The sequence below is a fragment of the Petromyzon marinus genome, chromosome 66 (assembly GCF_048934315.1).
Source record: "Petromyzon marinus isolate PM22_M1 ecotype Great Lakes invasive population chromosome 66, UKy_Petmar_22M1.pri1.0, whole genome shotgun sequence".
NCBI lineage: Eukaryota > Metazoa > Chordata > Hyperoartia > Petromyzontiformes > Petromyzontidae > Petromyzon > Petromyzon marinus.
Genome location: NC_133732.1, coordinates 7,684,160 through 7,698,426, shown reverse-complemented (window position 1 = coordinate 7,698,426; position 14,267 = coordinate 7,684,160). Strand labels below are relative to the sequence as shown.

Here is a 14,267-nt window from a genome sequence, read left to right as displayed (position 1 = left end):
CCATGATATTGTTTACTCGTATTATTTTTATTGTTTCCTTCTACGTGACTTTACCGAAAGAACCAAGAATATGAATCCCTGCAGTCACGAAAGCTTTAAATCAAGATTATCAAAGTCAATTGAGTGTCCTTGTTGGCACGCATGTCCTGCTACTGCTGACAGTTGCATTTGGGAGAATTAAAAATTTTGATTTGAAGCTTTCGTGACTGCAGGAATCCATACTCTTTGGTTCTTTCGGTAAAGTCACGTAGGCAGAAACACCTCCATATGTATAAAAGGCAAAGTTGTGATTATGTGTGTCTGTTCAAGATGTTTAGCGTACTTCCCAACATGCAACAAACTTGAAATTTGCCATGTGGGTACTTTCCAGACTGTACACCATGCAAACATTATTAAATTTAAAAAAAATGACTATTGTATCTTTTTTTTGGGGGGGGGGGGCTCAATAATGCATATATATTTTTCACGGCAAGTGAGCTGTGACGTCACATCTGTCATGTGACCCGCGCATGTGGAAGCTTAACGCATTGTAGTGTAGTGGTTAGCGCAGGTGTGGGCAAATTCTTTGACTCGCGGGCCACAATGGGTTCTAAAATTTGACAAGAGGGGCCGGGCCAGGAACAGATGGATGGAGTGTTTGCGTGAACTAAATATAAATGACGTGTAAAAATCATTACGTGAAAGGATTTGGCCCTTAACAGGTAGCAAAGCATTTATTTGCAAGGCAATTTAACAAATTTCACGAACATGAACAATACAAAAACATGTCGTAGCGTGACTGATCAAACATCATGGAAACATCTGAGGCCTGCGCCCAAAGCAATGGCCTCACTTGAACGTCTTTATGATCTACATTAACAGGTTGGAGCAGTCACGCAGGCTGTGTGTCGGAGATTTGGCCCCAACCTCGCTGCGGCAACGCATCATCACCGTCAGTTTCAGCGGGAACGGCGTTGTTGATCTCCCATTGTTGCCAGTGCATCCATGTCTGGAGTTATTTTGGTTGTGGCAATTCTCAGGATAGATCTGAGGTGCTGATCCGTTAACTTTGATCTGTGACGGGCTTTGTTGGCGTTCAGGACGCTGAATGTCTGCTCACGCACATAAGTCGAGCCAAACAAAGTCAGCATCTTCTGTGCAGTCCTCCGGAGGTTTGGAAACGTGGCTCTGTTAAGTGAAGCATAAAAGTCATTCAGTTTAACAGAGTTGAACTTCGCCTTTAGGACGGAGTTCAGACTGAAGATCTATCAGTTCCAACTGCAGCTCCTGTGGTGCTGTTTCAGAGTCTTGTGACAGGGGACAGGACACCAGCTGAAGTGACTGTTCAATGTTTTCGAAATGAGAGCACCTACGGCAGAATTCTCCGTGCAGGTCCTCAAGTGATTTGCTGTATTTTTTTTGCGTTTCGCGGTGCCTCTTCCTGCATGGCAAGTGTGTGGGGGAAATGAGCGAAAGATTTGTTCGCAATTTGCCTGGAGAACAAAGTGAGCTTGGATTTGAAGGCTTTCACATGTTTGTACATGTCGTGAACAAACTGATCTTTCCCCTGCAGTTTCACATGCAGCTCATTCATGTGTGAAAATATGTCCACAGCAAATGCAAAGTCACTAAGCCAGTTCTTGTCGCTTAGCTCGGGGAATTCGTCAGATTTCCCCATCAACTCCAAAAATGCGATGATGTCCTCTTTCAGCTCCCACACTCGTTGTAACACTTTCCCCAAACTTAACCAGCGGACACGAGAGTGGTACAGCAAGTCCTGATGGTCCGCATCAGTTTCCTCCAGGAACGTAATAAACTGACGGTGCTGAAGTCCCCTTGCTCGTATAAAGTTACCAAGTTTTACGGCTGGATTCACGACATGACTAAGCTGCAATACAGACTTACACAGGGATTCCTGATGGATGATGCAGTGAAGGAAAATAAGATCCTGGTCAGGGTTTTCCTCTTTCACTTTATTCTGGATTCTTTTCAGCAGCCCAACATTTTTTTTCCAGTTAAATTTGGCGATCCATCCGTTGTGACATTGACAAGTTTACTCCAAGATAGCTTCATTCTTTCGATGACAGCAGACACCTGGTTATACAAGTCCTCTCCCTGCGTTGTTCCGTTCAGGGACTCCATGGTCAAAAACTCCTCTGTTATCGCAAAACTGTCTTCAATGCCTCGGATAAAAATGAGCAGCTGAGCAGTGTCTTTTGCGTCCGTACTTTCATCCAGTGCTAGAGAATATAACTCAAAGGAATCAGACTTTTTGTTTAATTGGCTGGCTATATTTTCATCAATCAGTTCCACACGGTGAGTCACAGTCCTGCGTGATAAACTGACTTTTTCAAATTTGCTTTTGATCTCCGGACACAAGATGCCTGCTGTCTGTACCATGCATTCTTTTACAAACTCGCCTTCGGAGAAAGGCTTGCTAGCCTTTGCTATTTCGAATGCCACCAAAAAACTTGCCTTGATAGTTGACTCTTGAATCGCAGTTTGTCGGTGAAAAAAATGTTGCTGAATCTGTAAATTAGCCGCCAACCTCTGAGCCGTAGCCGCCCGTTCGTGCGTTGACTGCTTGCTAGCGTAGTTGGCGTGCTTCGTAGCAAAGTGACGGCTGATGTTCTACTCCTTGAAAACTGCGACAGTTTCTCAGCATATCAGGCATACAGCCTTCGATTGGACTTCAGTGAAAAAGTATTTTGTTGTTCACTCCGTGTTAAACACTCGGCACTCATTGTCCGCTTTTCGTTTCCTTGATCCGCTCATTTTACAGAAGGGCTCACAGGGCAAAGCGAAACAGTGAAGGGAGCACCGTATCTAACTCAGCAATGTAAACAAACCCTGGAAATGGCGCTGACGGCCCACAATGCATTGCGAGATCATGTGCCCTTTCGAGCCCTATACACCACACTCCCGGTCAAAGTGCGCCATCTAATGGGGAAATGGGGGCATTACAGAAGAAAGGTAAAATTTGAGTTATGGTCGAAACGTCGTGAGAATTTTTTATTGTTTTATATATATTTTATTATTTTGTTGTTTCCCTTCAACGTGACTTTACCGAAAAAACTAAGAATATAATAATAATAATGTTTGGACAAGTTCGGCGGGCCAGATTAAAAAGCCCCCGGGCTGTATACGGCCCGGGGGCCGAACTTTGCCCACGTCTGGGTTAGCGCTACGCTGCGTTTCGAACCCGGCGGCCCGAGTTCGATTCCCGCTCACGGCCACCACTGGTGACGATTATTTTTTAACCGGTCCTGGGCCTTCTCCTAGGTCGACTCAGTCTCAAATGAGTAACTGATGTGGTGTGTGAACATCGCCACTGGGGGAGACAAAGGAGGCCGGGAGTCGTGAATCCAAGTCCCGGGTAGTAAAGCTAGTAATAAATAAAATAAAACAAAAAATAATATATGACGACGTTTCAGTCGCAACACAAAAGTTATATTTTATAATTTTTCTTCTTCCTACGTGACTTTACCGAAAGAACCAAAGAGTATAATTTAATATTACTGGTAGGAAACGTAGCGGACTGGAAGCCCAACCGGGATTAATTCACAGGAGGCAGGGGTTTAATTGTGTATGTCTGTCCACGTGTATCCGAACACCCGGATATATAACAAATGCGCTCCTAGTGGGCATTGCTGGTAGGAAAAATTTCCTACCAGCCCCCTCCGCAGGAATGTGTTTCTCTGATGTTACTTTAGTCTCGTGCTGATCATTCGTCCTGTTTGCCCAACATAACATTTGCCACACGTGCAGCTAATCCCGTACACACCTTCGGTTGATAGCTTCGGTAATGCATCTTTTGCACCAGATATTAGATTCTGTATTTTTTATGCACCGTGCAAAATCTGGCTCGGATGTTTTGTTTTTCCAAACATCTGGCGAGTTTTATCAGTTTTCTATACTCTTTGGTTCTATTCGGTAAAGTCACGTAGGTAAAAAATAAAACAACAATAATCACGACGTTTCGACCACAACACAAGTGGCCTTCATCAGGTGAAGGAACCAACCTGTCCAGAGGGCAGCGTTGGAGTGAAAAAAAGTCAAGCGCAGGTCGCCTCCTTTAAGCTGTGAGTGGGTAAGCAGAAACGACGCCTTGACAAAGGAATTAGCATAAAATGTAAAGCTGTGCAAGCTCGCAAATAGCATCAAAAATACATTAGCACCACCGTGAGAGTTTGGGATGCCACTAATTGATTGAACATACTGTACCATTAAAAAAACCCTTTAACGTTTGGTTCGATTTAGAACATCTTTCCAATGGTTGCTTAATTTAGGAAGCCATCTTCTCGGTTGAAATTGTGTCTGTGTTTGTAGATCTGAATTGCCTCGTGAACAAATCTCTGATAAAAACCCGTGGGTTTTCAAAGACCCTTGGTATCGGAGAAAATTATATCGTGATCACCCACAGCGTTGTAACAATGATCAGCTACGGCAGAAGAATTCGTTTTGCCGTGTTACAAATCTGATTTGTGCTCGCGAATTCGGTCAGAGACATGTCGCTTTGTCTCCCCGATATAGCAATCACCGCAGGTACAACTCAATTTGTAAACCCCGGGGTACTGTAAGTCAGGAATGACATCCTTCACGGATGGGATCAGATCACGAATTTTGTGTACTGTATTGAACCGGATCTGGATCTTTTGTTTGTTTAGAATTTTGAAAATCTTTTTAGTAACGCCTGCTATATATGGTAGTGTGATGGTTTTGACCGGAGTATCAAGTGGTTGTTTCTGTATGGAGGGAGAAACAGCTTGGCAGATGGTACGGTCAGAGTATCCATTCCTTTTGAGGGCCAGGTGTACATGTTTTAATTCACTGGTCAGGTGGTGTTGGTCCGAAATGCAATGAGCTCTATGGTATAAAGTTTTGATGAGAGAATTATTTTGGGCTGGGTGGTGGTGGGAATCAGGTTTCAAGTAGGAATCTGTGTGGGTGGGTTTCCTGTAGACAGAATGCCCCAATGAGCCATCAGGTCTCCTCTCAAACAGAACATCTAAGAATAGTAGCATGCCATCTTTCTCCACTTCCATGGTGAATTTGATGGCGGGATGTCTGGAATTGATGTGGTGTAGGAAAAGGTTCAGAGCTGGGAGGCCATACAGAAACAACCACTTGATACTCCGGTCAAAACCATCACACTACCATATATAGCAGGCGTTACTAAAAAGATTTCCAAAATTCTAAACAAACACAAGATCCAGGTCCGGTTCAATACAGTACACAAAATTCGTGATCTGATCCCATCCGTGAAGGATGTCATTCCTGACTTACAGTACCCCGGGGTTTACAAATTGAGTTGTACCTGCGGTGATTGCTATATCGGGGAGACAAAGCGACATGTCTCTGACCTAATTCGCGAGCACAAATCAGATTTGAAACACGGCAAAACGAATTCTTCTGCCGTAGCTGATCATTGTTACAACGCTGTGGGTGATCACGATATAATTTTCTCCGATACCAAGGTTCTTTGCAAACCCACGGGTTTTTATCAGAGATTTGTTCACGAGGCAATTCAGATCTACAAACACAGACATAATTTCAACCGAGAAGATGGCTTCAAATTAGGCAACCATTGGAAAGATGTTCTAAATCGAACCAAACGTTAAAGGGTTTTTTTAATGGCACAGTATATTCATTCAATTAGTGGCATCCCAAACTCTCACGGTGGTGCTAATGTATTTTTGATTCTATTTGCGAGCTTGAACAGCTTTATATTTTATGCTAATTCCTTTGTCAAGGGGTCTTTTCTGTTTACCCACTCACAGCTTAAAGGAGGCGACCTGCGCTTGACTTTTTTTCACTCCAACGCTGTCCTCCGGACAGGTTGGTTCCTTCACCTGATGAAGGTCACTTGTGTTGTGGTCGAAACGTCGTGATTATCGTTGTTTTATTTTTTACCTACGTGACTTTACCGAATATAACCAAAGAGTGTGGATCCTTGCAGTCACGAAAGCTTTAAATCTAGAATTATCAGTTACTCCCGAAATGTGCTTAGGACCGCGAGGTTAATTTATGTTAATTACATGTTTAATTTATGTTAATGTTGATAGACATTACCGCCTGCTTTATGTTAATGTGTGCGCGTGTTGACCCTACCCCTCCCCACTTTCACCACCCCCACCTCACCCCCGAAAGCGCGCGCTGCATTGTGGGTTGCCCGCGCCTCCATCTGCAATCGGTAGGCTTCACTCGCTCGGTCTCCCCTTCCCTCTCTTCTGATCCCCCCCCTCCCGTCCGTATTTGTCTCCCGGGATGGTCCTCTAGGGCCCCCCCCTCTCCCCAAGGTTCTCTCGGGGTCCAAGGAGTACCAGCAGAGGAGACCGGCGAGGGAGAGTTCCCCGAACATTTCCCCGAGCCCTGCTTATCCCTCACCCATGTCGGCCTTGTTTTCCCTGCCCGCGCGAGTGCGGCGTTTCCCGCAGGGTGGTCAGGCGAGGGGGGGGGGGTCGAGGGGGATTTTGCGGCGTCCTGTTTATAAACATCATTGTTGGTTACATTATTTGGACCTCCCTTGGCAGTATATCAAAACATAAGAATGGGTTTTACCCCTTTCTGGCCATGCTAAAACAGGAGTTGTGTTAAGGTGTTAAAACACCAAACTGAAACCTTTTTTTTGATTTAAAGCTTTCGTGACTGCAGGGATTAATATTCTTGGTTCTTTCGGTAAAGTCACCACGTAGAAGGGAAACGATAAAATAATAAAAACTATTTTATTGTTTCCCTTCTACGTGATAATAATAATGATGCAAATATTTTATTGTTTCCCTTCGACGTGACTTTACCGAAAGAACCAAGAATATGAAACCTTTTTGTACGGAATCGTGTCACTGCATATTTTGATGCTTGGGCAAGGGATGTTCACGATATAGCTGCTCAACCTGAGCCGTCAAAATGTCCTGATAGTGGCATTGTCTTTGTGCTGTGTTCGTCTTTTGGCGCTGTCCTCTGGTCTAACGCCGTTTGAGACTCGGCTCAAAAGACAATGCATCAATATATTCACCAGAGCATGCTCTTTGTTTCGTTAGGTAAAGTCACGTAGCTATAAAGTAAATCACGACGTTTCGGGCGAAGCACCAAGCGTCCGTCATCAAATAAAAAAAAGCGTGGCCTGCTGCTTAGGCAGACTGTTTTAAAAGGTTTGACATGGGTGTAGCCCAAGGGTCATACAGAATTGGCCTGGGCAAGTGATGTTAATGTGAAAAAATTAGCGTGTAACTGTAAGATAGGAAAGCGGCCTCCTTACCAGAGCATGGTTTTTGTGGCCTGCATGGCCACCACAAGTGTCGTGGCAAGGAATCCTGTCACTTGCATGTCCACCACAAGTGTTGTGGCAAGGAATCCTGTCACTTGCATGTCCACCACAAGTATCGTGGCAAGGAATCCTGCCACTTGCATGTCCACCACAAGGAATCCTGCCACTTGCATGTCCACCACAAGTATTGTGGCAAGGAATCCTGTCACTTGCATGTCCACCACAAGTATCGTGGCAAGGAATCCTGTCACTTGCATGTCCACCACAAGTATTGTGGCAAGGAATCCTGTCACTTGCATGTCCACCACAAGTATTGTGGCAAGGAATCCTGTCACTTGCATGTCCACCACAAGTATTGTGGCAAGGAATCCTGCCACTTGCATGTCCACCACAAGTATTGTGGCAAGGAATCCTGTCACTTGCATGTCCACCACAAGTGTCGTGGCAAGGAATCCTGCCACTTGCATATCCACCACAAGTATTGTGGCAAGGAATCCTGCCACTTGCATGTCCACCACAAGTATTGTGGCAAGGAATCCTGTCACTTGCATGTCCACCACAAGTATTGTGGTGAATGCAGTGACAGGATTCCTTGCAACAGGTTTCAGTTTGGTGTTTTAACATCGTAACACAACTCCCGTCTTTTTGCCAGAAAGGGTAACACCTAACGCCGACTTTTATATTATTGTTGGTCGCTGTTTGTGTGCCGTGTGTGGCGTTGGGCTGAGCGATGTTTTTGACAATTCGTGACTACTTCGCCACACTGCAGTGGTCTGGAGAGTTTAAAACATGCAGGGGTTTGCGGTGCGTGACAAACGCCCATTGCTACTGATTGACTGTGTCGGGTGGTGGTGGGTTTTTCGACACAACGTTTATATTTACGCGATCTAAAGCCCCCCCCCCCCAAACAACAACAAAAACAAACTCGATTGTGGATAATATTTGGTCGCGAAAGCCCGGCTACTGCTACGTGTTAAAATGATAATGGTAATTTTTTTGTGAACATTGTAGATGTTCAGTTTAACACGTTATAGCAGGCTTTCGTGACCAATAGCACTAACCAGTTGTGTGTTGGAGAGCAAATCCACAACATTCACAATCTGAGTACTGAGTGCAATCACAATCAGTGCGTTACTAGTACAGCACTAGCCGGTTGTGTGTTGGAGTGCAAAGCCACAACATTTACAATCTGAGTACTGAGTACAATCACAATCAGTGCATTACTAGTACAGCACTAGCCGCTTGTGTGTTGGAGAGTAAATCCACAACATTCACAATCTGAGTACTGAGTACAATCACAATCAGTGCGTTACTGGTACAGTACTAACCGCTTGTGTGTTGGAGAGTAAATCCACAACATTCATAATCTGAGTACTGAGTACAATCACAATCAGTGCGTTACTAGTACAGCACTAGCCGCTTGTGTGTTGGAGAGTAAATCCACAACATTCACAATCTGAGTACTGAGTACACTCACAATCAGTCCGTTACTAGTACAGCACTAACCGCTTGTGTGTTGGAGAGTAAACCCACTACAACATTTACAACCTGAGTACTGAGTACACTCACAATCAGCACGTTACTAGTACAGCACTAGCCGCTTGTGTGTTGGAGAGTAAATCCACAACATTCACAATCTGAGTACTGAGTACAATCACAATCAGTCCGTTACTAGTACAGCACTAACCGCTTGTGTGTTGGAGAGTAAACCCACAACAACATTTACAATCTGAGTACTGAGTACAATCACAATCAGCACGTTACTAGTACAGCACTAGCCGCTTGTGTGTTGGAGAGTAAACCCACTACAACATTTACACTCTGAGTACTGAGTACAATCACAATCAGTCCGTTACTAGTACAGCACTAACCAGTTGTGTGTTGGAGAGTAAAGCCACAACATTTACAATTTGAGTTCTGAGTACAATCACAATCAGTCCGTTACTAGTACAGCACTAACCGCTTGTGTGTTGGAGAGTAAACCCACTACAACATTTACACTCTGAGTACTGAGTACAATCACAATCAGTCCGTTACTAGTACAGCACTAACCGTTTGTGTGTTGGAGAGTTAAGCCACAACATTTACAATTTGAGTTCTGAGTACAATCACAATCAGTCCGTTACTAGTACAGCACTAACCAGTTGTGTGTTGGAGAGTAAAGCCACAACTTTCACAACCTGAGTACTGAGTACAATCACAATCAGTACGTTACTAGTACAGCACTAACCGCTTGTGTGTTGGAGAGTAAACCCACTACAACATTCACAATCTGAGTACTGAGTACAATCACAATCAGTCCGTTACTAGCACAGCACTAACCGGTTGTGTGTTGGAGAGTAAACCCACAACAACATTTACAATCTGAGTACTGAGTACAATCACAATCAGCACGTTACTAGTACAGCACACCGGTTGTGTGTTGGAGAGTAAAGCCACAACAACATTTACAACCTGAGTACGACTTTTCGCCAGTATTTACAATCGGCATCATCAATAATTACTGGCGAAACGTCATACTCAGATGAGTAAATGTTGTGGTGGAAAAATATTGTTTTATATTTTTATAAAATAATAATAAAATATTGTTTCATCTTTTTATTACTTAATTGTTTCCCTTCTACGTGACTTTACCGAAAGAACCAAGAATATAGCTTTATTTTTACCTACGTGACTTTACCGAAAGAACCAAAGAGTATAAAAACAGGGTTGTTGTTCCAAAACGTTGCCGTTGCTGCAAAAGGCAAAGGCTTTTTGTCACCCATCCCATATCTTGTTCTAGGGATAGTTCATAGGCAGTCAAGACGGACGTGTTCGGTCTGTTGGGTTTGACAATGGTGATAATAAATTATCTTAGTATAGCCCAGATTTGTCAATGATGATTTTATGGATGAACGTGGCCCGGTGTAGATGTCTTCTTGCATCAAGCGATGAGAGATTGGATTTGAAGCAGAGGTCACAATGGTTGTTCCTGTTTGGTGCAACCGGTGCAAATCGAAGAGCAAGAATGATGAAGCGGGTTTAGTATGGATTCCTGCAGTCACGAAAGCTTCAAATCAATAATTCCCTGTAATACGACAACAAATGTAATGTTAACAGCTTCAAAAAGTAAAAGAGTCTCTGCCACTTGTTGGCCATCATTGTCAACGCATTGCCTGGAAACTTCTCCAGGTGGTCTCCAGAGCCCGGAGGCAGCACGCTTCTTCTGGTATTGCTGTTGTTGCAAATTCTCAGAAGCGTTTACAATTTTTTTGAAGCACCCTGTACATTTACGCAATCTAGAACCCAATGTATTATGGATGTAAATGCTGTGGGTTTATTGCTACTTAGTGCCAGGGGGTCAGCAACCTGCGACTCTTCGGCTTCCCTCCCCCCCCCCCCCCCCCCCGGCAACTCTTCGCCTTAACCATAACATCGTGTGTTTTTTCTTGGCCATGTGTTGACTGTCTCTCCGCAGCTCTGGTGATCATATTGTCGTGTAGCCATGTGTTGACTGTCTCTCCGCAGCTCTGGTGATCGTGTTATCGTGTAGCCATGTGTTGACTGTCTCTCTGCAGCTCTGGTGATCGTGTTATCGTGTAGCCATGTGTTGACTGTCTCTCTGCAGCTCTGGTGATCATGTTGTCGTGTAGCCATGGCCATGTGTTGACTGTCTCTCTGCAGCTCTGGTGATCGTGTTATCGTGTAGCCATGTGTTGACTGTCTCTCTGCAGCTCTGGTGATCGTGTTATCGTGTAGCCATGTGTTGACTGTCTCTCTGCAGCTCTGGTGATCATGTTGTCGTGTAGCCATGGCCATGTGTTGACTGTCTCTCTGCAGCTCTGGTGATCGTGTTATCGTGTAGCCATGTGTTGACTGTCTCTCCGCAGCTCTGGTGATCGTGTTATCGTGTAGCCATGGCCATGTGTTGACTGTCTCTCCGCAGCTCTGGTGATCATATTGTCGTGTAGCCATGGCCATGTGTTGACTGTCTCTCCGCAGCTCTGGTGATCGTGTTATCGTGTAGCCATGTGTTGACTGTCTCTCCGCAGCTCTGGTGATCGTGTTATCATGTAGCCATGGCCATGTGTTGACTGTCTCTCTGCAGCTCTGGTGATCGCGTTATTGTGTAGCCATGGCCATGTGTTGACTGTCTCTCCGCAGCTCTGGTGATCATATTGTCGTGTAGCCATGGCCATGTGTTGACTGTCTCTCCGCAGCTCTGGTGATCGTGTTATCGTGTAGCCATGGCCATGTGTTGACTGTCTCTCCGCAGCTCTGGTGATCATATTGTCGTGTAGCCATGGCCATGTGTTGACTGTCTCTCCGCAGCTCTGGTGATCGTGTTATCGTGTAGCCATGGCCATGTGTTGACTGTCTCTTCGCAGCTCTGGTGATCGTGTTATCGTGTAGCCATGTGTTGACTGTCTCTCCGTAGCTCTGGTGATCGTGTTATCGTGTAGCCATGTGTTGACTGTCTCTCCGCAGCTCTGGTGATCGTGTTATCGTGTAGCCATGGCCATGTGTTGACTGTCTCTCCGCAGCTCTGGTGATCGTGTTATCGTGTAGCCATGTGTTGACTGTCTCTCCGCAGCTCTGGTGATCGTGTTATCGTGTAGTCATGTGTTGACTGTCTCTCCGCAGCTCTGGTGATCGTGTTATCGTGTAGCCATGTGTTGACTGTCTCTCCACAGCTCTGGTGATCGTGTTATCATGTAGCCATGTGTTGACTGTCTCTCCGCAGCTCTGGTGATCGTGTTATCGTGTAGCCATGTGTTGACTGTCTCTCTGCAGCTCTGGTGATCGTGTTATCGTGTAGCCATGTGTTGACTGTCTCTCTGCAGCTCTGGTGATCGTGTTATCGTGTAGCCATGTGTTGACTGTCTCTCCGTAGCTCTGGTGATCGCGTTATCGTGTTGCCATGGCTATGTGTTGACTGTCTCTCCGTAGCTCTGGTGATCGTGTTATCGTGTAGCCATGGCCATGTGTTGACTGTCTCTCCGCAGCTCTGGTGATCGTGTTATCGTGTAACCATGTTTTGACTGTCTCTCTGCAACTCTGGTGATCGTGTTATCATGTAGCCATGGCCATGTGTTGACTGTCTCTCCGCAGCTCTGGTGATCGTGTTATCGTGTAGCCATGTGTTGACTGTCTCTCCGTAGCTCTGGTGATCGTGTTATCGTGTAGCCATGTGTTGACTGTCTCTCCTTAGCTCTGGTGATCGTGTTATCGTGTAGCCATGTGTTGACTGTCTCTCTGCAGCTCTGGTGATCGTGTTATCGTGTAGCCATGGCCATGTGTTGACTGTCTCTCTGCAGCTCTGGTGATCGTGTTATCGTGTAGCCATGTGTTGACTGTCTCTCCGCAGCTCTGGTGATCGTGTTATCGTGTAGCCATGTGTTGACTGTCTCTCCGCAGCTCTGGTGATCGTGTTATCGTGTAGCCATGGCCATGTGTTGACTGTCTCTCTGCAGCTCTGGTGATCGTGTTATCGTGTAGCCATGTGTTGACTGTCTCTCCGCAGCTCTGGTGATCATGTTGTCGTGTAGCCATGGCCATGTGTTGACTGTCTCTCTGCAGCTCTGGTGATCGTGTTATCGTGTAGCCATGTGTTGACTGTCTCTCCGCAGCTCTGGTGATCGTGTTATCGTGTAGCCATGGCCATGTGTTGACTGTCTCTCCGCAGCTCTGGTGATCGTGTTATCGTGTAGCCATGTGTTGACTGTCTCTCCGCAGCTCTGGTGATCGCGTTATCGTGTAGCCATGGCAACACTTCCCCTCTCAAACCCCATGCCCGTGGCCGATGTCATCAGAGACCTGGACACCCAGATAGCGGTGAGAGTCCATCGCCGCCACCATCACTGCCACCACCATCGCCGCCACCATCGCTACCACCATCACCACCATCACCACCATCACCACCACTATCACCACCACCATCACCACTATCACAGCCATCACCGCCACCATCACCACCATTACCACCACTATCACAGTTATAGCCACTATCACCATCACCACCATCATTGCCACCACCATCACCACTACTATCACAGCTATAACCACCATCACCACCGCCATCACCACCGCCATCACCACCGCTATCACTATAACCACCATCACCATCACTGCTACTATCACCATCACTACCATCGCCACCATCACCATTATTACAACCATCACTACTGTCACAGCCATCACCACTGTCACAGCCACCGCTATCACCACCATCACCACCACCGCTATCACTATAACCACCATCACCACCACTATCACCACCACCATCACCACTATTACAGCCATCACAACGACCACCACCACTATCACAGCTATAACCACCATCAGCACAAACACCACCAATACCAATATCCAGCATTCACCACTAAGTGATGATGATGTCACCACGGCACCTGTGCCAGGCCAGGTTCACTTTGAGGCTGCGTGAAGTGTTGAAGGTTCGCTGACAGGAGGTCTCTGGACAGACCCAGCAGGTGCCATGGGTTTGCTGACTGAGATGACCATCACCGCGTTGATCACCATCACCACCATCACCACTATTACAACCATCACTACCGTCACAGCCATCACCACTGTCACAGCCACCGTCACTTCCACCACTACCACCACTGTCACCACCGTCACCACTATCACAGCACCGCTATCACCATCGCACACACACACCCACACATATCCACACACATATCCACACACACCCATCCACACACCCACCCACACACCCACCCACCCACACACCCACCCACACCCTGCGACTTGCCAGGCATCATTGGAACAGGGAAAAAGAGTGAACGGTGGTTCTATTGGTGGTGGTGGTTGGTGATCGCTCTGTTTTTTCTCTCCTGTCTCCATCCCACCTCTCTCCTCCCTTCTCTCCATGTCCATTTCCCCTTCTCTCTAATCCTCCCTGTGCTGCCCTTCACCTCACTTCTCTCCAATCACTTCCCTTGCTCCAGTCTCTCCTCCCGCTCTCCCCTCTCTCTTTCTCCCCCTTCTCTCTCCTTGCCACTCCGTTCCACACTTTGTT

The 14,267-nt window shown here is 46.1% G+C and overlaps 1 protein-coding gene across 1 annotated transcript in view; it reads left to right on the top strand.

Moving 5' to 3' along the window:
- The first annotated feature begins 6,078 nt into the window (after window positions 1-6,078).
- The window catches only part of TAF12 (TATA-box binding protein associated factor 12), a 15,446-nt gene continuing 7,257 nt past the window's right edge, over window positions 6,079-14,267 (top strand). The window contains exons 1-2 of the mRNA XM_032978230.2: window positions 6,079-6,172; window positions 12,962-13,060. Of these exons, the coding sequence (XP_032834121.2) occupies window positions 12,989-13,060 (72 nt within the window). The 5' untranslated portion in view covers window positions 6,079-6,172; window positions 12,962-12,988. The remainder of the gene's footprint in view (window positions 6,173-12,961; window positions 13,061-14,267) is intronic.